Raw genomic sequence first — 22,620 nt, 5'->3', positions numbered from 1 at the left:
TCCTCAAAACCACTTGAGTTAATACATTCGGATGTTTGGAGACCCGCACCAGTAATTTCTAAAGGTGGTTTTGCATATTATGTCATTTTTATAGATGATTTTACTAGACATACTTAGATTTATTTTCTTAAACATAAATCTTAAGTTTTCACTCACTTTCAAACATTTCATAAAATGGTCACAAACAAATTTCAAAGTAATGTTTCCATTTTTCGCACTGATTCAGGGGGAGAATTTATGTCTGGAGAGTTTAAAAACTATCTTAATTCATATGGCATTATTCATCAACGATCTTGCCCAAATACCCCGCATCAGAATGGTCTTGCAGAATGCAAACATCGTCACATTATGGAGACCACTCGGACATTGTTAATAGCAACCCAAGTGCCAAAAGGGTTTTGGGCTGAAGCAGCTTTAACTGCTACTTATCTCATAAATCGAATGCCATCTTCTTCTTTAGAAAACTTATCTCCAATTGAAAAACTTTGTACCTTAGCTCCAGACTACTTCAGACTAAGAGTATTTGGTTGCAGATGTTTTGTATTTACAAACAAAAATGTTAAATTCTTTCCTCGTGCAATCCCATGTGCCTTTTTAGGATATGCTGAAAACCAAAAAAGGTACAGATATTACAATGTTCAAAATAATAAGTTATATGTGTCAAGGAATGTGACCTTCCTTGAAAAAGAAAAAAAATTTGAAGGTGAAAAACCCAAGGATATTACTGAATATTCCTTTTTGATTGACTTAACTTCTAAATCCGATGAAGAGGATTTTGAATGTAATTTTGACAATAATCAAAGCCCTATGAACATGATATTGAAGATCAAACTAGTAGGGATGTTAGTCTTCAGTATTTAAGACGAAGAATTGGAGAGCAACGCCCCCCATGTGCGTTAGAAAGATTTTCTGAAGCTCCTCCTCGTAGGACTTCTAGAATCTCTAGGCCCCTCGGGAAGTTTTGTCCTATGAATCTTTTTCACCCTCATATAGGACAGCTTTTGCTTTAATTCAATCCTATGTTGAACCTTCCTCATATTTTGAAGCCAAAAATCATGCAGAATGGATTGAAGCTATGAAATTAGAGCTAGATGCTTTAGAAAAAGTCAATACTTAGTTTATCCAAGACCTACCTCTTGGAAAGAAACCTATAGGTTGTTGATGGGTCTATAAAGTCAAACAAAAGTGATGGGACCCTAGAAAGATATAAGGCACGACTTGTAGCCAAAGGCTATGCTCAAGAGTATGTCATTGATTACGAATAAACTTTTGCCCCTGTGGCTCGAATGACCATAGTTCAAACTTTAATTGCCTTAGCCTCTATTAAGAAATGGCCTATATTTCAAATGGACGTTAAAAATGCCTTCTTAAATGGGAGTCTTGTTGAAGAAGTGTACATGAAAGCTCCTCCTGGTATTAATCTTCCTAAAGGTAAAATTCTTCGTCTTGAGAAAGCGCTTTATGGTCTTAAACAGGCACCAAAAGCCTGGTATGACAGGTTTAGTCATGTTATGACTGATATTGATTTTCATTCTTGTTTGACTGACACTGCATTGTTTATTAAGCAATCTGATGCAGGTATCATCATTCTTCTTCTTTATGTGGATGATATGATCATCACTGGAGGTGACAAACAAGGAGTTGTTAATATCAAAACTCTTCTTAAAACTCATTTTGAGATGTCTGACCTAGGACTATTACGATATTTCCTAGGAATAAAAGTTGTTTATTCCCCTAGAGGGTATTTGATATCTCAATCTAAATTTGTTTTTGACATTGTTTGCAGGTCTGGCATCTCAGATGAAAAGAAAGTAGATACGCCAGAAGTAGTTAATGTTAAGATGAAAATTGATAATGGAGAACGACTTAAATATCCTACTCCATTTAGACAACTTGTTGAAGCTCTTTCCTACCTTTTCTATCACTCAGCCAGACATTGCACATGTCGTCCACACAGCTAGTCAATTTCAACATGCTCCCACATATGTTCACATGGGAGCAGTCTTACGTATTATTAGATATTTAAAGAGTTCTCTTTCACGAGGACTCTTCTTGTCTGCATCATCATCTTTAGATTTAATTGTTTATACTGATGCTGATTAGGGAGATGATCCTAATAATAGGCACTCAACCACTGGTTTTTGTGTGTTTTTAGGTGAATCTCTCATATCATGGAGGTGCAAGAAGCAGCAGAAGGTTTCTCTTTCCTCCACTGAAGTCGAATATAGAGCCAATGGTAACTACCACAATGGAGGTTGTTTGGCTCCGAAGACTGTGAGCTGACATGGGAGCTGAAGCAACACAGGTCTCGCGCATGTTCTGTGACAATAAGAGTGCAATCTATATCGCAAGCAATCGGACTTTTCATGAACGCACCAAACACATAGAGATGGATTGTCACTATGTTCGAGAGGAATTCCTGCACGGCACCATTGATCTGCCATCTATGTCACATGGGTGCGGGTGTGGGTGCGACACGGGTGCGGCGCAATTTCAAAAATTTTGGACACAGGGACTCGGCTATATATATATATATATATATATATATATATATATATATATATATATATATATATATATATATATATATATAATATAACAGACTCGATCAAAGTTGTGCCCATTAGGGGACATGTGATGAGTTGTGAAACCTAATTCAGGGTTTTTTTCCTTACAGGAGGGGGGGTCCCCTCTGGCGCGGTCAGCAGGCGGGGGTCAGGGGGGGCGCCCCCAGCAGAGGGTTATAGCCCCCCCCCCTCCAAGAAATTTTTTTTTAAATTTTGTAGCCCAAAAAATTAAAAAAAAAAATCCAAAAAATGAAACAAAATGACCCTGGGTGCGTTGACCGCACCCAGGGTCGAGTTAACCGAGTCTGAGTCGCACCCGTGTCGGTGCGTGTCAACGCGGGTGCGTTGACCTTGGAGCTGAATCTGTGTGACATAGTCTGCCATATGTTACATCAGAATACCAATTAGCAAATTTCTTCACCAAACCTCTTGCAACTCCCATATTTCACTTTCTCTTAGACAAACTTTCGCTCATTATACCGTAAGTTTGAAAGGGAGTGTTAAAATATGTAACATAATACATAATATAATATATTATTATTATATTATATATATATTTTTTATTTTTATTTTATTTTTATGTAATAAACATTATTTAGTTCACATAGAACTAGATAATGTAATTTGGTCAAGTTCCGGTTGGAACTTGACCAAATAGTCTAGCCGTTGGAACTAGTCCAACGGCTAGATTTCTAGCCGTTGGACTAGTCCAATGACTAGAAAGGATGAGCTCTCCCTCTTGCTTTTGTATAAATAGGGGTGCAGCCCCTCTTGTTTACATACTTCTTGGAATGCTTTTCAAGCATCTTTTTACATAAATAAAATTATTTATTTATGTGTGTGTTGTTCCTATTTTACCCTTTTTTAAGGGCTTTGCTTAAAGTGTCTTTTAGACACTTCTTTTGAGTGTTCCAAGGGCACTCATTGAAGACCACCATGTATATGTATATATATATATATAGAAAGGGTAAATATTTGATATTAATGAAGGTATGGAAGCTGGAAATCATAGATGCAAGTTGGATCAACTGAATCTGACCACATAGATGTCCGCATGGTTTATTTGCTAAGGATTAGTCCTTGGATGGATTCTGTTTTTCTGATGTAGTGATATAATTTTTTGTATAAAAATATATATATATATACACACAACATGTATAAATGTATGCATATTTGGTAACGGCACCATTATGAAATGCCGTATCTGGAAATCATAGTTGCAAGTTTTATTGGCTCGATCCAACCTCACAGATTCAGCCTGGATTTTTGCTAGGAATTTCACATTGGAATGTGATTGTTGGACCAAGAAACATGACATTTTGAATAGTGAAAATCTGGTAAATTGTAGGCTGATGTTTTTGAAGCCCTTGAAAAACCTGCTTACCCGTTATGGTCAGACAATTCAAAAGCTGATTTCTACTAAACAAGCCATGCCCTGTAAGTGAAGAGAAGCAGAAAAGAAAAAAATAACCTAGGTGACATTATGTAATGGCATCAAGACCAAATATGAAACATAGATATGTGTGTGCATATATGTATACATCTTATGAAATCTGTCTGTGATGTATCTGTGTGTTTGTGTCTGTTGACACCTCTTTATGATATCTCTTTACTTTTAGCACCTCCCAAGCTGTCACTACCTGAACTACGACAAAGTGATATAGTGTTTGCTTGAATCTTTCCTTGTGTTGCAACTTTGCAGGGGAATTTATGTATTTTTAGCTTTTTTTCCTTTAATTATTTGTTAACAGCATCTTTTATCCTTTACCTTCTGGCTCTTGTATATGGACTCAGTACATACATTTTGATGTTCTTCTGAAAGTTAGAGAACTATCTAATTAATTCATCAAAGGCTTACAAGTTAATAGAAATAACATCTTTCCTTATAATTTAGCATTCCAATTACTTGTATTTTAACTGACCTCAAGTCTTGAGGCAGTAATCATATTTACACCATTTGGAGAAATATTTGTGTCTATTTTGGCATATATGTTATATACTTAATACTATGTCACACGGACTCGCCAAAGAGACCGCCACATCCACTTCGACGTGACGCGGGTACGGGTGCAGGTGCGGCAAAATTCATGTTTTGCTACACTAGGTGTGGTCAACCTGCACCCAGGGTTATCTTTGTCCAAAATGGACTCAGTTGACTTTGACCAAGTCCATTTTGGTCCAATTTAAAAAAAAAAGAGGGTTAGGAAACGACTCCCTGGGTGTGTTGACTGCACTCAGGGTCAGGTTGACCACATCGAGTGCGGGTGTGACGCGGGTGTGGCACCTAGTTGGAGAGTCCCTGTGACATAGGACAATTGAAGGAACCCTCATGGTGTATAGGTGATAATTCTCATTTTGACAACTGTTTTAACAAGCCGCTATGATAAATTAAATGTTATCACCGCATTAAGCCAGTAACTGCATAAGGTGTCATGCTCAAAAATAGTGCTCAACAATTGAGCAGCTATATACTGATATCCCATAAGTGCTCTAATATCCCACTTTGGGCTGATCAGCACTGCTCAAAAATTTGCAAGTGAAAGCATCCACACAAGTTTGATACGATTTGTTTCCACAAAATTGAAAGAAACTTCTTAAACTTACATCAAAAAATACAGCTCTGGTTCCTCTCAGAGGAAAACATAGGGAAACAGGGAAAAAAAACAGAACAAAAATCCCGTCGCCATTCATCTAGCATTAGAATCCATGAGGTCATATGATATGTATGCATGACATGTCATGACCAAAAATTTTCCATCCTGTATACTGTAAGTGCTAAAAAGCACATTTATGAACTGATCAGTACTTCTGGATACTTTAGACAAGTAAGCTTATTTGATTTGTCCATGGAATTGAATTAACAAACTTCTTAAGCGCACAGCAACAAATACGGCTACAGTTTCTCATCAGAGTAATTAAATTACAAAGCAATATCTGCAAATTATGGTATTATAATTCATGCAGGCATATGATATATATACAGCTGCCCACTAGACAGAGCTATTAACAGATCAGATCAGAGTTGGGTTATGCCAACCCTGTTCCACAACTATATCGGTAGTTAACTTCTAATTTCATTTTACTCATTGTTAGGCAAGAGAAGGGTAAGTACACACCCAACCAGATTGCTTTTTGTAATCCGAAATTCAATATTTACCACATTTTAATGTATATTCTGGGTTGACCTAACCCAACCCAACCCTAAGGCCCCTACCATTTTTGTATGGTCATGCATGTTCTGTCCATAATATTCTTTCATTAATAATGGCCAACCAAGTCCGGATCTCATCTGAGGCTGAAACTTTGAATTGTTACTCTTGAACTCAGATCCTTTTTTTATCTCAATCATGTTTTCCTTTCCCAAACCCAATAACCTCGATTCTGGTTGGTCAGGCACCAGACTGCAGATCAGAACCCTTGATAGTTTACGCTTGCTGAATAAAAAAAACCTCTGCATACTTCAGTATTAACCGTGAACAGCAATAAACATTAAGAAAAAACAATCAAAAAGCAAACAAATATAACATCACGAAGATGGAAGGCAAGCTTAAGTCAAATATTTGTAAAATGTACACCAAATGTCTCTTCAAAAAAGTACCTTTTGTTCGGCGCAGCATTATCGTCCTCAATACAGCTTGAAGCTTCTTATATCCATTGCTAGCATTTCTAGATATTGGAAGCTTTATTGCAGAACAAAAAGAATTGTAGACAGAATATGGATCATATTTTAGGAATCTAAAGTAACTGTAGAGGTCATCAATTGAATTTTGTATAGGTGTTCCAGATAAGCACCACCTTCTCTTAGCTCGAAGACCACAACAGGCTCTTGCAACCTGTGTTTTATAGTTTTTTACAGTTTGAGCTTCATCTAGCACCACTCTGAACCACCGTACCCTTGCAAGTGGACTAATCTCATGATCAACTGAAGAACCATCAAGGCATTTCTTGCTCTTTTTTATTTTGTTACTTTTATGTTCAGTTTTTTTTGATTTTTTGCTGTTAGTGAAGTCTGAAGACAACCCATATTTTTCTTGGGTTCTTTGATCCCCATCATCATCATCAAACAGAGGCTGCTTTGGAACTTCCATACTTACAATAGAGTATGTTGTAAGGATCACATCATACTTGGAAAGCTCAAAAGGGTCTTTTGTACGATTGGTTCCATAATATACTAGGAACAAAAGTTTAGCATCATCTGCAACTTTGTCACTCAGTTCCTGGGCCCACTGGCGAAGAACACTTGCAGGGCATACCACCAAAGTACCAGCAGCTGGCCTTCCTTTCTGGATGGAAGCCATCCCAGTGTTATCTGCTGCCTGATTTTGATTCTCAGAATCTTTGTGCTGCTCATTTCTGGCAACCTCAGCAGCACTGTCAACATCTTCATCTAAATTCAACGCCTCCCTTTTGACTTGTTCGATTGAATCCGAGATAAACTTAGAATGCTGACTCCTCTGCATCAGTATAAGGGCAATAGTTGATACCGTCTTACCAAGTCCCTGTACGATAACAAGCTAAGTTAGCTAACAGAGTGGAAGATAGAGATCAGCAGTCAGAATCATGTAGAATGTGCAAAATAAATAACCTGATCATCTGCAAGAATTCCCCCTGAGCAATGGAAACTACGAGTTTCCTGATGGACCATCCATGCCAAAGCAATCTTCTGTAAAAGGAAATTTATGCAGAATTAATTTCTCAAAAGAACCATCAACCAAGGCACTGGTTAGCTCTTATTAAGAAAAGCATACAGACCTGGTGTCTTAGAAGAGGAACAGTTAAAAGGCCGTCAGGTAAGCTGGCTTCGTGTTTTGGTTGAGCAAGACCCTGCAGAGAAATGTTACCGATAAGCTGCCAATTTTTTTCTATGCACTAAAGCACTAGACAGGAGGATTCATGTGGAAGACCCATAATAATTTTCTTTGTTGGTTCATATCGCCGACCCCAATTGTTTTGGGATGAAGGCGTAGTTGTTGTTGTTGTTGTTGTATTAAAGATTCAGCGATACTGCGATACGCCGTATCAATACGATACGATACTGACAACACGCATACATGTGTAATGTGTATATATGTATGTGTGCACGCATGTCTTTTTGTTTCTTGCAGTGTGTGTGTGTGTGTGTGTGTGTATAAGCATCTTCTAGAGGTCTAACAAGATGTTGAAGTGCCATCTTGGTGCATTCTGTTAGCTTTCTCAAAACCCACCACAAAGTGGGAGGCAATGAGCAAGTCTTCTACCAAAAGAAGGTTAAACTACTCATACAGAATCTAAATCTGGATTTACAGTAGAAGGGTCCTCATATGTCTCTCAGCCTCGATTAGCAACGGAGACTTTCTTACGGAAGCACCTAGTCTAGCATAAGTGACCAAAAAAATTATCCAGATCAGCCTGTAATTTGGGGAGTTTAACTTACAATCCATACATGGTTGTGTAAAGGATAAAGAGCCTGATGGTTTCAAGTAGGTGTGCAAATGGGTTAGAGCTCCAGCCTGGGTCTGACACAGATCCCATGTTATTATGTATCTGAACCTGGGTCAGATCCAAAGTAAATATGGTTGTCTATTCAGATCCATGCCAGAATCAGGCAAGGCAGATCCATTTTCACAGAAACACAGACTCTAAATGGATCAGGAGGTTCAGCACGAGACCTGAGACAGACCTAAATCCTGATCCAAACCCACAATTCAAAAGTGAATACATTGTCTGGTCAAGCCTCACCTGACCCATATCTAACCCATTTTCATCCATAGTTTCAAGCCAATCAACAAGAATTTGGCCTGTAAATTTTCTACTACCAAAAGGAGATTTGCAGCTTCTTCCTGACCAAGCCCACATAGAAAAAGATTTGGAAACTGAAGGTTGATATGATTTGCATTCATCTCCAAAAGGAATGTTCCATTTTGTTAAAACCATACAGCTACATCAGGAACTGCCATACAAAATGTGCATTTGAAAGTTAAATCTGCAGCACCAATCATAAGTTATCTCCATAAACTTCAACAAATAAATCCACTATATGCAACTGCCATAATGATCTTATAGAATAAAAATAAAAAATATAAGAAAAAACCAATCAACTGTAAACTTGTTCAGTTCATGTAATCAAAGGAGGGCATGGCATCCTGTACTAGTGAAGTTAAGTCCATGAAATGAGCGAATGCAACAAGTTCATGAATTAAAACAGGAAGAGGGTGAATTAGTGTCTTTGTTATCTACGATAGAGTAAAGGAAAGATTTCCTAATATTACCTCCAATGCAGCTCGAAAAATTAGCCTCTCATCAGTTTCGTTTGCCTTTTCTTCACTAATGACATGATGATGAGTAGTCTCACCGTAACCAGCTGAAAGCAAAGTGCCAGCATGTTTTCCATTTGATAAAGTATCAGGCAGTTGCCTACGACTATTGACATTTTCATAGATCAACACTTCATCATTGTTCCCTTGTATGTAGTCTGCAAAAGGAGCCTTTTGAACTGCTTCTTTACCACCTACAGGGTGAAAAGACTGGTCATTAAGATTAACAAACTGGCTATGACCACTCCTGTAGGAATAATTATGGCCATCTGTTGATGCAGCAGGTTTAGATGTTTGAATTTCAGCAGCTCCATGCACAGTATTTCCATGAGACCTGAGTCCTGACGGAACATTCTGCACCTTGACCCTGCCTGTAGGATCAAGCTCAAAATAGAGTTCAAGCTGGGCTCCACCATCCCTTAGTTGTGGAACACTCATGGGTTTACTCTGATGTCCTAAATCTAACTCACTTGTCATACGCTTGTTCCTACCATTTTCTAGAGGTCCAGATGCACCAGAAATAGGCTTCCCATGCATGAGAGATAGGGGTAGGCGTCTACGATCAAAGGCGGTTTCAGAAAAAGGGATACCACCACTTCTTCCAGAAGCTCGATTTTCTCCCATATACAACATTTCATCCACTTCATCTATACCTGCACAGAATATTGACCACCTTATTACAATTCATTGGATTTCCACTGTCATTCTTAGCGATAGAAGATATTTGGTTACTAGTTATCCCCAGATACCCGCAAACAAACATCATCACACTGGTGCAGACCTTCATTACTGTTAACCGGTGCAATAACACTCTGAGATGGCAATCCTGCTTCATCAACCTCATGAGCACTTCTGCTAATGCTAGCAGACCTTGGTTCCCAATGGGATGTCCCACCAACAGCAGGCCTTCGAGGCAATGCAGTAGAAACTGCATGGTCGAAGAAACAAAGTTTAGTGCATGACAACATGCGTATGCTTTTACATTATATTCTTGCAATTCTCCTGCCAAACAAAAAATAAAGGAAAAAAAAGGAACAGATGCTCATACTTGACTTAGGGACAGTGGTCGATGACCATGCAGGAAGCTTTCTTCGATCTGTTTGACCAACTGCTTCATCCTCACTATCAGACAAAGTAAGATCCACAACATCCATGGAAGTCGAAAGCTGGCTGGATTCTTTCTTAAGAAATCTATGATGAGGACTGCTCCAATTTGATTTACCTTTCTGCAAATGGTGATTATTAAAACTGCTAGAAATCAGAATATTAATCAGATATTTCAATCATCTGTAGATGATATAATACAAAAATCTGGCAGTAAAACATCAACTCACCCAGATCACGCAGCACGAGCATGCTTGAGTTGTATAATTTGCCAGTGCTGCCAAGATTCCTAAAACTGTGCAAAATATACATTTGATCAAATAAAATATATTTTGGAAAGCTATGTGAAGAACCTTTGAAAGAGGGACTATATAGATTGGCATCTAGGTTGGCTACATGCCCACTTCCTTGAGAACCTGCAATGTGAGATGAAGGGAATGATAAGGTTAAATGTAAAATGTAATAATACAGATTCCACAATCTCCAACAGCTGTATTGTACTTGTAGTCTTGTATTAAACAATAGTGGCAAATATAATAGCTCACGATGCTACTCGCAAGGTATTTTCTCAAAATAATTTTTAAAAAAAAGTTTTTCAAGGAAAACCCTGCAAACATCTTCGTAAGTTTCAGAATTCAGATGGAAAAAGGAAATAGAAAACGGCACTGAGAGAAGGCCAAAACAAAAGCCAACTTTTGTAACTCAAGCTCAAAAAGACTAGGTGCCTTGAAGTTTTAAAAAAACTATAGTTAGGAACCTCTCTATTTTATCATGATAAGTTTGTTTTGGTGTTTATTTCATGTATTGAAATTTTTGCCTTTCTTCATAATTTAAATCAACTGGTTGAGGCTGAGCATGGTTTTTTCAGGAGAGGTAGCCTGAGATTACATGGGCTCATAGAAAGGTTCTTTTAAAATTTGTATATATAAAAAAAGGTCACTTGTTCAGCAATATTGTACTGCAGTTCCAGTTGAGAGGTCCTGGGTTCAAATGCCATGTTTCCTACTTTCACATTAAAAAATCATGATTTTTTTCCTTTTTTTGCAAGATAAGACCAAACCAAGCTTGACCACAAAATTGAGCTCAAGCTTGATAGGAGAGAGCTTGGGCAACTTAGGCTTATGCTGGGCTCAGCATATTAGTTACACAAGTGCCCCATCACCCGACAAAGACATGCACAGATACAGAAATAAATTCTGGTTCTTTATCCCCTAGCTCCTACGTTGGCAGACATAAGTAGCAGAGTTGGAAGCCACAGGCAGCCAATCTAGAATAGATGGTAAGGGCCAAAAAAATGAAGCAAGCAAAACAATCCCAAACTGTGAATATATGTCCTCGTACTATAATTTGTTTCCAACCAAATTTCGAATCAAACTTATCCCCACAAAATCCATTCCCTACTTCTGATTGCAACATAGGGGCCCACCTCCACCCAATCCTCATCCATATATATGTCCAACTTATTATACAATTTTTTGACCTCAAACATCACAATCCTTACCCCTAAACCAGGGTTACCGGAAGCACCATACCATATGGGGAAGTGCGCTTCCCCGTTTTGGAAGTGCGAAACATGGCACTTTTGAAACATGCGGGGAAGCGCCAAAAAAAAATGGGAAGCGCACTTCCCAATTTAGGGGAAGCTCGCTTCCACTTATTTTTTTCATTTTTTTTGTGCTTAGATTTATTTTTATTTTTCTTACTTTTTTCTCTTTTTCGCTTCCTAGGTCACTTCCGAGATGATTCCTGGTTTGCTTCTAAGTCGTCCCGCACTTCCTACAACAACAACAACTACGCCTTCATCCCAAAACAATTGGGGTCGGCGATATGAACCAAAAAAGAAAATCATTTTGGGTCTTCCACATGAATCATTTCTATCCAATGCCATGTTCTCGGTGAGGTTCAAAGCATTCATATCCTTTCCTATCACCTCCATCCATGTCTTCCTAGGTCTACCCCAACCTCCTTTAACTAATATATTTTCCCATTTCTCCATCCTTCTAACTGGAGCATCATTAGGCCTTCGCCGAATATGTCCAAACCACCGTAAACGATTCTCTCTCATCTTGTTTTCAATGGGTGCAACGACTACCTCCTTACGTATCTCCTCGTTCCGAATCTTATCTTTTATTGTGTTTCCACACATCCATCTCAGCATACGCATCTCAGCTACACTCATTTTTTTAATATGATGTCTATTGGCAGCCCAACATTCCGTACCATATAGTAAAGCGGGCCTAATAGTCGTCCTATAAAACTTTCCCTTCAACCGCAATGGCATTTTACGATCGCACAATACTCCAATTGCACTTTTTCATTTCATCCACCCAACCTTTATCCTATGATTTACATCTACATCAATTTCTCCATACTTTTAAATGATAGATCCCAAATATTTGAAACAATCATCCACCGGTATTTCTTGCTCACCAAGCTTCACTACACTCCCATCACTACTTCGTTGCTTACTAAACCGACATTCCATGTATTCTGTCTTACTCTTACTCAACTTAAAACTTCTTGCTTCCAATGTTTGTCTCCATAATTCTAACTTAGCATTAACCCCAGCTCTAGACTCATCAATCAAAACAATATCATCAGCAAACAACATGCACCACGGGACATTTTCTTGAATTGATCTCGTAAGCTCATCCATCACTATAGCAAATAGGAAAGGGCTTAAAGCAGATCCTTGATGTAACCCAACCGTTATAGGAAAATTGGTTGTCACCCCTCCACAAGTGCGGACATTGGTTACTACTCCTTCATACATATCCTTAATTATACTAATGTACTTGAGAGAAACACCTTTCTTCATCATTGTCCACCAGAGAACGTCCCTAGGTACTCTATCGTATGCCTTCTCCAAATCAATAAAAACCATATGCAAATCTTTGTTCCTCTCTCTATTTCTCTCAATAAGTTGTCTAAGAAGATGTATAGCTTCCATAGTTGATCTTCCAGGCATAAAACTAAATTGATTCTCCGATATCATGACAATCTTCCTCAACCTAGACTCAATCACCCTCTCCCAAAAGTTTCATAGTATGACTCATGAGTTTTATACCACGATAGTTTGTGCAATCCTGTATATCACCCTTATTCTTATATAGAGGCACTAAAGTACTCTTCCTCCACTCATTAGGCATCTTATTTGTCCGTCAAATCTTGTTAAAAAGATTTATCAACCATTCTAAACCTTTCTCTCCCAAGCATTTCCAAGCCTCGATAGGTATACCATCTGGGCCAACTGCCCTTCTTGATTTCATTTTCATCAAAGCCTCTGCAATTTCTTTCTTTTGAATCTTACGCATGAAGTCACGATTCATATCATGAAAAGGAATGGACAAGTCTCCAAGATCTTGAGCATGACTTTCATTAAATAGTTTATCAAAATAATTTTTCCATCTCTCCTTAATCTCCTCATCTTTGACTAAAACCCTTTGTGTTTCATCTTTGATACATCTAACCGTACCCAGATCTGTCGATTTCCTATCTCTCATCTTTGCAAGCCTATAAATATCATTTTCGCCCTCTTTGGTATCCAACTTGTCATAAACCTCCTTATATACCTTATCCCTCGCGTTCCGAACTACTTTTTTAGCTTCCTTCTTTGCTATCATATACTTCTTCAAATTCTCATTATCACGACTCTTACTTAGATTTCTATAACACTCTCTTTTAACCTTAATAGCTAATTTGACATCCTCATTCCACCACAATGTATCCTTACCTAGCGGTGCACCGCCTTTAAACTCACCCAATACCTCCTTAGCCACCTTTCTCATGCCACCCGCTATCTTATTCCACATTGATTCTGAATCCTCCTCGAGACACCAATCAGCTTCCTTAACTACCTTCTCTACAAACATTCATTGTTTAGCTCCTTTCAGTGCCCACCACTTAATTCTAGGATTTATCCTATGTCTATCCCTTTTGTGGTATTGTCTAATTCTAAGATCTAAAATTAAGACTCTATGTTGTGTAGCTACACTTTCTCCCGGTATAACCTTACAATCGATGCAACAACCCCTATCTCTCTTTCTAAGTAGGAAAAAATCTATCTGACTCGTATCAACCCCACTTTTAAATGTTACTAGGTGAGACTCCCTCTTCCTAAACCAAGTGTTTGCTAAGATCATATCATAGGACAAACCAAAATCTAAAATCCTTTCTCCACTTTCGTTTCTTTCTCCTATACCATAGCCTCCATGGATACTCTCAAATCCATCCCTACTATTGCCTACGTGCCCATTAAGGTCACCGTTGATGCAAAGCCTTTCTCCATAAGATATCCCTTGTACTACTCCATCTAAATCTTTCAAAAATTGACGCTTAATGGAATCATCTAAACCTACTTGAGGTGCATAAACACTAATAATATTAATAATCTCCGAACTTAATACTAATTTAATAAGTAAAATCATATCACCCTTCCTACGGACCTCAACTACATTATCTATAAACTCACGACTCATAACAATCCCTACTCCATTCCTATTCCTATTCCTATTTATTCCTGTATACCAAATCTTATATCCCCAAAGTTCTATCACTATTGCTTTCTCACCTACCCATTTGGTCTCTTGTAAACATAAAATATCAATCTTTCTCCTACACATAACATCTACTAACTCTACCAACTTACCAGTTAAAGATCTTATGTTCCAAGTGGCTAACCTAATTTTATGGTCTTGGACTAACTTTTTGACCCCCACCCGTCCAACAAAGTGAGGGAACCCTTGCCTATTTGACACCACACCCGGGCGCCGGTGTGACGCGTCGCTTCCGGGCGATGACCTAGCAACCCTTGCCCATTTATCACTGCCTTCGGGCCTATAGAGTACAGCGCGTCGCTCAGTAGGGAACGCCCCAACGAAATTCTCATATTGGTTCATATTCATAGGGTATGACTAAGTTTTTATGCTGGCTGTCACAGGCCTACCGCAACCCTCCTCCTTTATCCGGGCTTGGGACCGGCAGTGGATAACTAAACAGTTATACACGGGCGGAGTGCCTCACTTTGTTGAAGTGCCTCACTTCCCGCTCTGGCTTCCCCGACTGTCAACTCTGCCCTAAATATTGCCTAAATAATCAGGAAAAATTAAGTAGCAAAAATTTGTGAAGCATCATAAAGCCATATTGCATTAAAAAATCCAAAAAAAAAAGTCTGGAGAGAGAGAGAGAGCACAGGATTCATGAAACTGAACCATAGATGAATGTCTGCACGTAGGTGTTAACTTTGTTTTATGAAGAAAAAACTGACTGGTAGGACAAGTATCAGGAACCAAACGTATGCCAGAAACAATGAACATCTGTGTTGCCTTCACATAAATTTAGCTTATTTTCAACGTGTGGAAGAATGAAAAAAAAATGTCCAGATCAATTGTTCACTGTGCAATCAGACCAAATCAAAGAATTTAAAAAAAAATCCAAGGGGTTCGTTCGTTTGATATAGAAACTCAAGAGTATCTAAGTATCTCCAAATGTCTGTTTACGATGCAGATATTCAACAGGTGGGGTCGTAACCAACTTGAATCGGTGAACCATATTGGTTCCCGCTTCTTCCCTGTGAACTGATACAATCACTCGATTGTCCCCGCCAACGAACCCACTTAAACCGTCCAAGAAACACGATCACTTCCATTCTTTCTTCTCTCTAGACCAGCATACGGCTTGGACATGCACTAGGATCAATTCAGCAAATGAAGAAAAACAAAAAGAAAACATCTCGAAACATCCGTTCTTTCACAAGAAGATTCCTCGTGGCCTCCCGCCATATTACCATCAATACGGACGACAACCCTAGCACTCAAATTCCACGATAAGAAAAAAAACAGACAAAACATTATCCAATTTCCACTGACAAATTCAAGAACCAAGCAACAAAAAGGCACAACTAATTCACTCAAAAAAACTAAAATCCGTATAAAAAATCACGTATTAACAATCAGTAAACAGAAACATCGAAGAAAAGAGGGATTCTCGGAGGGGAACAGAAACAAACTCACAGGAAGATAACCGAAACATGGATCCAGATCTTCTCGTCGGGATGAGAAGGCGGGACGATCGCTCCTTCAAGCATTCGCCTCAAATCCTTCTCTCGATGAGATTGCAGAAAGGAGAATTAAGGAAGCAAGAAAAAAAAAACGCAAACCGACAAAAATAAACACAGCTCTGAAAGAGGAGGGGGAAGGAGCATGAGAAGGCTACGGCCTGCGGACCTACGTCTCGTCGCCTCTCAAACCCTTTAAATAGGTGGGCAGCTTTCGAGACGTGCCGACGTGAGTTCACCAGGAAAACGTACGCGAGAAGCCAGAAACGGATTGTTCCCGGTTTGAGACTCGGATATTCCCGAGTCTATATCGAACCGGCGCTCTTCTCATCCTTTCTTGCCCGATTCCCACCTGAACTCTGCGATGGATCGCGGAGTCTCGTTTTTTCTTTCTTAGGTTACGTTTGGATGTCTCGTCATGGTACCAAATGGGAAGGACAGAATATTTCCTCTCGCTCCCGAACGGAACAAAATTTTACGTTTTTTGCATAGTTTTCCTATCCTTCCCCCGACGAAAAATTTATCGGGTAGTTTGCTGACACAGACCCACCTTATGTCGCACAGCACTTTTCCTGAAATTTTTTATTAGTGTTGAGTTTTTCTGACAATGGAGGCGTTTGTTTCCTGGACAATGCTGGATACACTATGTTCTGACCCTGTCCAGTACAGTTACATGGTGCCTTTGTCTAGTAGTGTTTGCATCCACCACTTTAAAACACCTCTTTCTTGAATCTTGATTCATTATTGTGGATAACTTGTACACAAATGTTCAAAATTAGTGTAATTTGATAAAAAAAATCATATTTTAAGTATTAAAAAAAATAGATTTAGTATGCAATTCTAAAAATACAAAACTCTTAAATCGGATTTATTATCATTCACTCAACAAATTACAAAAATAATAATTAAAATATAAAACCTTTAAAATCTAAAACACATTCAATAAAAAAATTTGGATTTAGCATCATTCACTCAATAAATTACAAAAAATATATATTAAAATACAAAACTCCAAAACTCTAAAGTATATCTGGAAAAAAACAAATTTAACACTATTTACTTAATAAATTATTAAAATACAAAACCCTTAAAATCTAAAACATATAAAAAAAAAACTGATTTAACATCATTCACTCAATAAATTACAAATATTAAAATTAAAATATAAGCCCCAAAAATCTAAAGCATGTCCAAAAAAATATCATATTTAGCATCAGTCACTCAATAAATTACAAATATATGGATTAAAATACAAAACCCTTAAAATCTAATGCATATAAAAAAAAGATTTAACATTGTTCACTCCATAAATTGCAAAAATAAAAGTTAAAATATAAAACTCATAAAATCTAAAGCAGATTTGAAAAAAAAATCGCATTTAGTATAATTCATTCAATAAATTATAAAAATTAAGATTAAAATATAAAACCCATAAAATCTAAAGTGTATCCCAAAAAATATCAGATTCAACATCATTCACTCAATAAATTTCAAAATTAAGAATTGAAATACAAAAACCTTAAATTCTAAAGTATATCATAAAATGAATTTAGCAAACCCTAACCCTCAATGAAATAGGCACTTTTGGCTTTCTTTGATGTTAGAATGATCCATTTTTTTCAAATGGTGGTTTCTCTTCCATCTTTTCACAATTAAGGTTTGTACAGTAAAGGACACAATAGAGGAGCGAACTGGAGTATCGTTGTAAAGTATGTTTGGGTGTTGTTTCATCTCAGGGATGTTAAGGCTACCAGGATTCATGTCCTACTTGAGGTTGAGATGCAAGAGGTGGCATCTATGCCCCCCCCCCCCTCCTCTTTCTCATTTTTCACTTTATTTTTTCATGCTACATGTAAGACCCGCAAATTTTCAGAAAAATTATAAATAAAATTCATGAGGCATTTACCGGTAAAAATAACATTTTTTCTCAGAATGTGAAACAAATCAATTCCTACGAATCAGTTATACTTAGGATATTCGTCGCTTTGCAAATATATACTCAAACACTCTAGAAGTCATAACTTTCTGCCTGAACGAAATCAAAAGATTTCTATGAACCAACTTTCTTAGTTACGTCAATACGAAGGGAATGACGTACTCAGAATTTTTCAAAAAAAAATCACCGAAAACTCGACTTTTTTGCGGGACCCGATAAAATATTTGTGGGACCCACAAAAATATTTCTTAAAAAATATTCTGAAATATTCCCAAGATATTTTCAGAACCTTTCGGGGAATATTCCATAGAATATTCCATCTGGATAAGATCAAACAGTCAGATGGATAAAATCAACCTGAATTTCTGAAAAAGCCAAGGGGGCATTAAGGTAAAAGGGCTTGCTTAGGGGCTCAGCAAGCTTGCCTATAAATAGAGGAGCCCCCCCTCCCCCTTTAGAAAAATCGCCAACCCCTCTCTCTCCTCCTTTCTGAACCTCCCCTACCTAGCTTAGCTTACCTGACCTGGTCTGAGTCTGCCTGATCTGGTCCTAGCTTGCCTGACCTGGTCCTATCTCACTTGACCTGGTCCAAACCCAGTTGACTTGACTTGAACCTAGTTGGGTTTGAAGTCAAAGTCTTTTTTAGTCCAAATTCTGGTTTGGTTTTCTGAACCTAGACCTAGCTTGTTTGGGCTAAAACCGAACCTACTGAACCCAGTTGACTTGGACCGAACCCAGTTTGGTTCAAACCACTTAGGTTGAGCAGCTTGACCTGCTTTACCTCTTTCTCAACTAGGTCGACCTCATCTGACCTGGTCTGACCTCTCAACGGAAGGATCGAACCTCGTTTGAAGCGTTGGAGCGTTCAGGAGTCGTTTCTTCCGTAATTTGAAGTAAGTTTGCTTCGTTGATCCATCTCTCTCAAGTGTTTGCTTGTTTGTATATATCATATACTTTCTAGAGTAGTATCTGATCCTAGTTCTTGGTTGAACCCTTAAGAACACTTTGGTGTTCACTCGCTCGCCTCGTAACTATCATCGGATATATATGTTCAATTATGCAGTATATGCGTTCTTAAAAATGGTATCTCACCTTAGTTCTTGGTTAAGCCCTCTAGGACACTTTGGTGTTCACCCGGTCGCCTTGTAACTATCATTGGATACAAATCTTGGTGTATATCGTCTGAAAATGGGTCATCGCGTCTTATATCGCCAAGGCTGTGTAATTTACCTTTGTTGTTGCATCGTATGATGTCAAGGCTTTCTGCTTTCTGCAATTTCTGATTAATTCACTTCCGATTATGCATTTACTTATGTCGTCGCGTTGAATGACGCAAAGACTTATGTTTTCTGTAAATATATATGTAGAATATTTCGTTCAGTTACACACCCTGAACAATAGTATATGTATTTCTTTTACGCCATCGTTCTATAAAGCACAGGCTTCTACTTATACTAAGTATATGGCGCGTAAATGAGCGTTTAAATAGAGATCAACTCCAAATCGCCAATGTGATTCCCTTACCGCTCCTCGTTCAAGATTTTGCTTGACGAATGAGGCCTCTATTGGAAAGGCTTCGCTTTTTGGTAAAATGCTCTTTTCGTAAATACTAAGTTATTTATGTATGGCCTGGCTATGACCCAAGGTTCCAAACAACTTTGATGGATGCAAAGTACGCACAACAGTGCGCATCCATTTCTTGAGTTAAGCATAGCAATTTTTCGCCAAAGATGAGAAATGCCGCTAAAATGTATAAAAGAAACGCACGCTTTCTTCATCAAAGAGAGGAAGTGTTGCTGAAATTTCTGAAGAAGCTAAGAATAGCTTAGAAAGAATGTAACAGGATACTCTGTCATATAGCGGAGTGCTACCTAGTTCATGAAATGTTTTCTACAACGTAGAAAGGTTCGTCACACCACTGCCAATAGAGCAGGGGAGGTGCTGACAAAATGGTTGACAGAAGAGCTGCCGAAACCGGTTAAATGGCGTAATGATGTCCGTTGTTGGAATAATGTCATAATGACTCGTATCCCTGTGCCTATGAGAGCACCTCACTCGTACGGGCCACTGAGCCAAAGTAGAGGTTGTGCCTCGACCAGGTTTGGGCTCGTTGCGTAAAAATATGTCGAGCAGCCGATCTGTTTAGATCGAGTCATATGCATGCTCATTGAGAACGATTACACAACCAGACTCGTAAGGGCTGAAGAGCCAGAGTGTGTTGTTTCCACCAAGAAGAGGTGTGATGCTCGTGATGGCCGCAGTGCCGAGAGCGGTGTTCTGCATGCATATGAATAAGACTTAAGGTCACATATACCCTGCGATTGAAAATTGTGTTAGGGGTATCCCTCTCAGTTGATGAATGTGTTGGGGCATACTGAATGGGGTCGGGTACATACTCCCGTAGTGCTGAGGCACGGGCTGCCTAAATGGCATGCAAATATCTGTCCAAGTAATTGTAAGACTGGCAGACCCCTTCAGGAATTATGCTCACTGTGGAATGACAGTAATGGTACAGCCTTGAGTGACATGTATTTTACTTTGGACCTAATAGAGTCCACGATGACCTCAGTCATTAATGGGTTTTGGGGTCGTGGTTATTCTTAAGGTCTAAGAATTGAACTCAACTACTACAAGTAGAGGATGCATCCGAATATGGGCCTAGTAAAGTTCTCCCAGTTGAAACACACTGCCCTACTATGGATAGAGTCAATAGGCCTCTAGGGTATCTAAAATACATAGAATAATCAACCCCTAGAACGTCGAGTTGATGCCCGGACAATTGTTTCGCTGGAAGATGTTAAATATCAAAATAATGCATTAGCTCTAGGTTCAGTGATTCTTGAATGTATGAGTGGATGGACGTTGTTGAGTCAGTCCTGCATAACCTTTGTGAAGGTGTCATGATCGGTATACGACTGGACTGACTGAGCAAAGACCCATGTTGTATCCGCACGACTATGCGAAGCTCAAGGAGTTGTCCTTAGATACGTGGGATACGGATGTGTCAAGTACAAAGACTTAAGCTAGACATCTATTTGAGACCCGGTAGAGGTCAAGGCTAAGTCATGGAGACTTAAACATATGTTCAACTTATAGCCCTGAAGAGGCTCTTACGATATACGCTAAGTCTTGAAAGCTTGAGCGTCGTTATTGCGAATTGCGGCCCTGAGTGTTCAACTTATATATTTGAGTTGCATGTATATACGATTGTTTGCTTACCAGACCATCAATGGTTCTGACCCTGTTTAATGGAGATTTCAGGTGTTGGACCTGCGTTGCGATATGCGGAGCAAGGCGACATCGAGTTTCGGGGTTTATCTAGATAGAGTTGTACTGCTTCGTTTTATTGAACCTATATTACTTTTTCAAGCAGTGATGTTGTAATAAACATGTGGTTTTTTATAAAATGGAACACTTTGGTGGTCAATGAGTTGCTTGACCACATACCTGTAATGTGCTCAGGGTTTTCTAAAACTGACGACTCATTATGCTTTGATTCCGCTGCGAAGAAAAAAAATTCATGAAAATTTTAACTTAGCTTTGTTTTGGAAATCCGGGGCGTTACACTACATAAACAAGCTAATTTTTTTTATTTAGAATAATTATCATATCAAAACCTCTCATCAATTTTTTTTTTCTAATGAGAACTTTTTTTGCTTCTAAACAATCCTAAGGGAAAGAGGGGAGGAAAGTGTGGGAGAATGACAGTAAGAGAGAGAGAGACATCAAATTACTAAAAAACATCAATTCAATTTTCAATCATGCTCAGGGCTTTCCTAAAGACCTTTTATAGAGACAAAAAAAAACTTAATTGGATCTAGATCTATATAAGTTGGGTCTTGAACCATATTTCAACTAATCCCAATCCATCAAAACAACCAATTAAATAACAAACAAATCGAAAAAACATCCTAATGTCCAGAGGCGCCCAATGCCAAACCATGTTGGGGGCGCACTTATGTTGGGTTCGTGTGGGTGCATCTTCCCGTTGCATCACTTTTTGTGTGTTGCACCTGATCACCCGCCATTTACTGTTGGGCCCCACAGTTGATAGGTATGCATAGATTGCTAGGTGCCTGAAGGTGTGCAATCACATTCACCTGGTCCTCCCTCTTCCCAAATATTTTCCCTCTCTCGTACACGTACAGGACCGAGGGAATTTTTTCATTTAGGGGCAAAATTTAAAAAAGACCTCACTTTTTTTTAATTCTAATATAAGCTTATATTTTCCTGAAACTACCAAAGAAATGTTAACTTTTATTATTATTTAACTCATGTTAAACCATAAGTCAAATTACAATAATAACCTTCCTAATCAAAATTTCAAAATATCCATCAATTTTCTCTTTTTATGAAGATGAATGAGTATTTTTTATTAATTTTCAATTCCAAAAAGAACAATACAGAAAACGAAAGAGAAAAAAGATTAACATGGGCCTCTCTTTAATAGTTTCTAGGAAACCTATGGTTCATGTCAAGATTTTCAAAAAAAAGTGTGAAACATTTTTAGATTAATGGCAAAGGGGTTGACTTCTCTAAATTGAATCATATTTTACATAATCAGACGTGAGACTTGAATTTTTTTTAGCACTATTTAGATGTATAAATTTAGGTAATTTTCTCTACCCACGTTTTATGAGGAAGAAAATTTGACAACTATATAAA

General features: G+C 38.3%; 1 protein-coding gene across 2 annotated transcripts in view; it reads right to left on the bottom strand.

Annotated features, from left to right (window-relative positions):
* Positions 1–16,192, bottom strand: part of LOC149832353 (helicase-like transcription factor CHR28) — a 77,767-nt gene extending 61,575 nt beyond the window's left edge. The window contains exons 1-8 of one of the 2 annotated variants that reach the window (XM_090014470.1): positions 15,976–16,192; positions 10,195–10,380; positions 9,909–10,108; positions 9,642–9,788; positions 8,816–9,513; positions 7,320–7,391; positions 7,153–7,230; positions 6,166–7,066 (exon numbers count right to left, since the gene is read on the bottom strand). In XM_090014470.1, the coding sequence (XP_089870596.1) occupies positions 6,166–7,066; positions 7,153–7,230; positions 7,320–7,391; positions 8,816–9,513; positions 9,642–9,788; positions 9,909–10,014 (2,002 nt within the window). In that variant the 5' untranslated portion in view covers positions 10,015–10,108; positions 10,195–10,380; positions 15,976–16,192. The remainder of the gene's footprint in view (positions 1–6,165; positions 7,067–7,152; positions 7,231–7,319; positions 7,392–8,815; positions 9,514–9,641; positions 9,789–9,908; positions 10,109–10,194; positions 10,381–15,975) is intronic. The other variant, XM_090014469.1, reaches the window with a different exon arrangement.
* Between the last annotated feature and the right edge of the window lie 6,428 nt (positions 16,193–22,620).

This window comes from Nuphar pumila, chromosome 7 (assembly GCF_984573655.1).
Source record: "Nuphar pumila chromosome 7, dmNupPumi1.hap1.1, whole genome shotgun sequence".
Lineage (NCBI taxonomy): Eukaryota > Viridiplantae > Streptophyta > Magnoliopsida > Nymphaeales > Nymphaeaceae > Nuphar > Nuphar pumila.
This window is presented reverse-complemented; position numbering and strand designations above follow the sequence as displayed.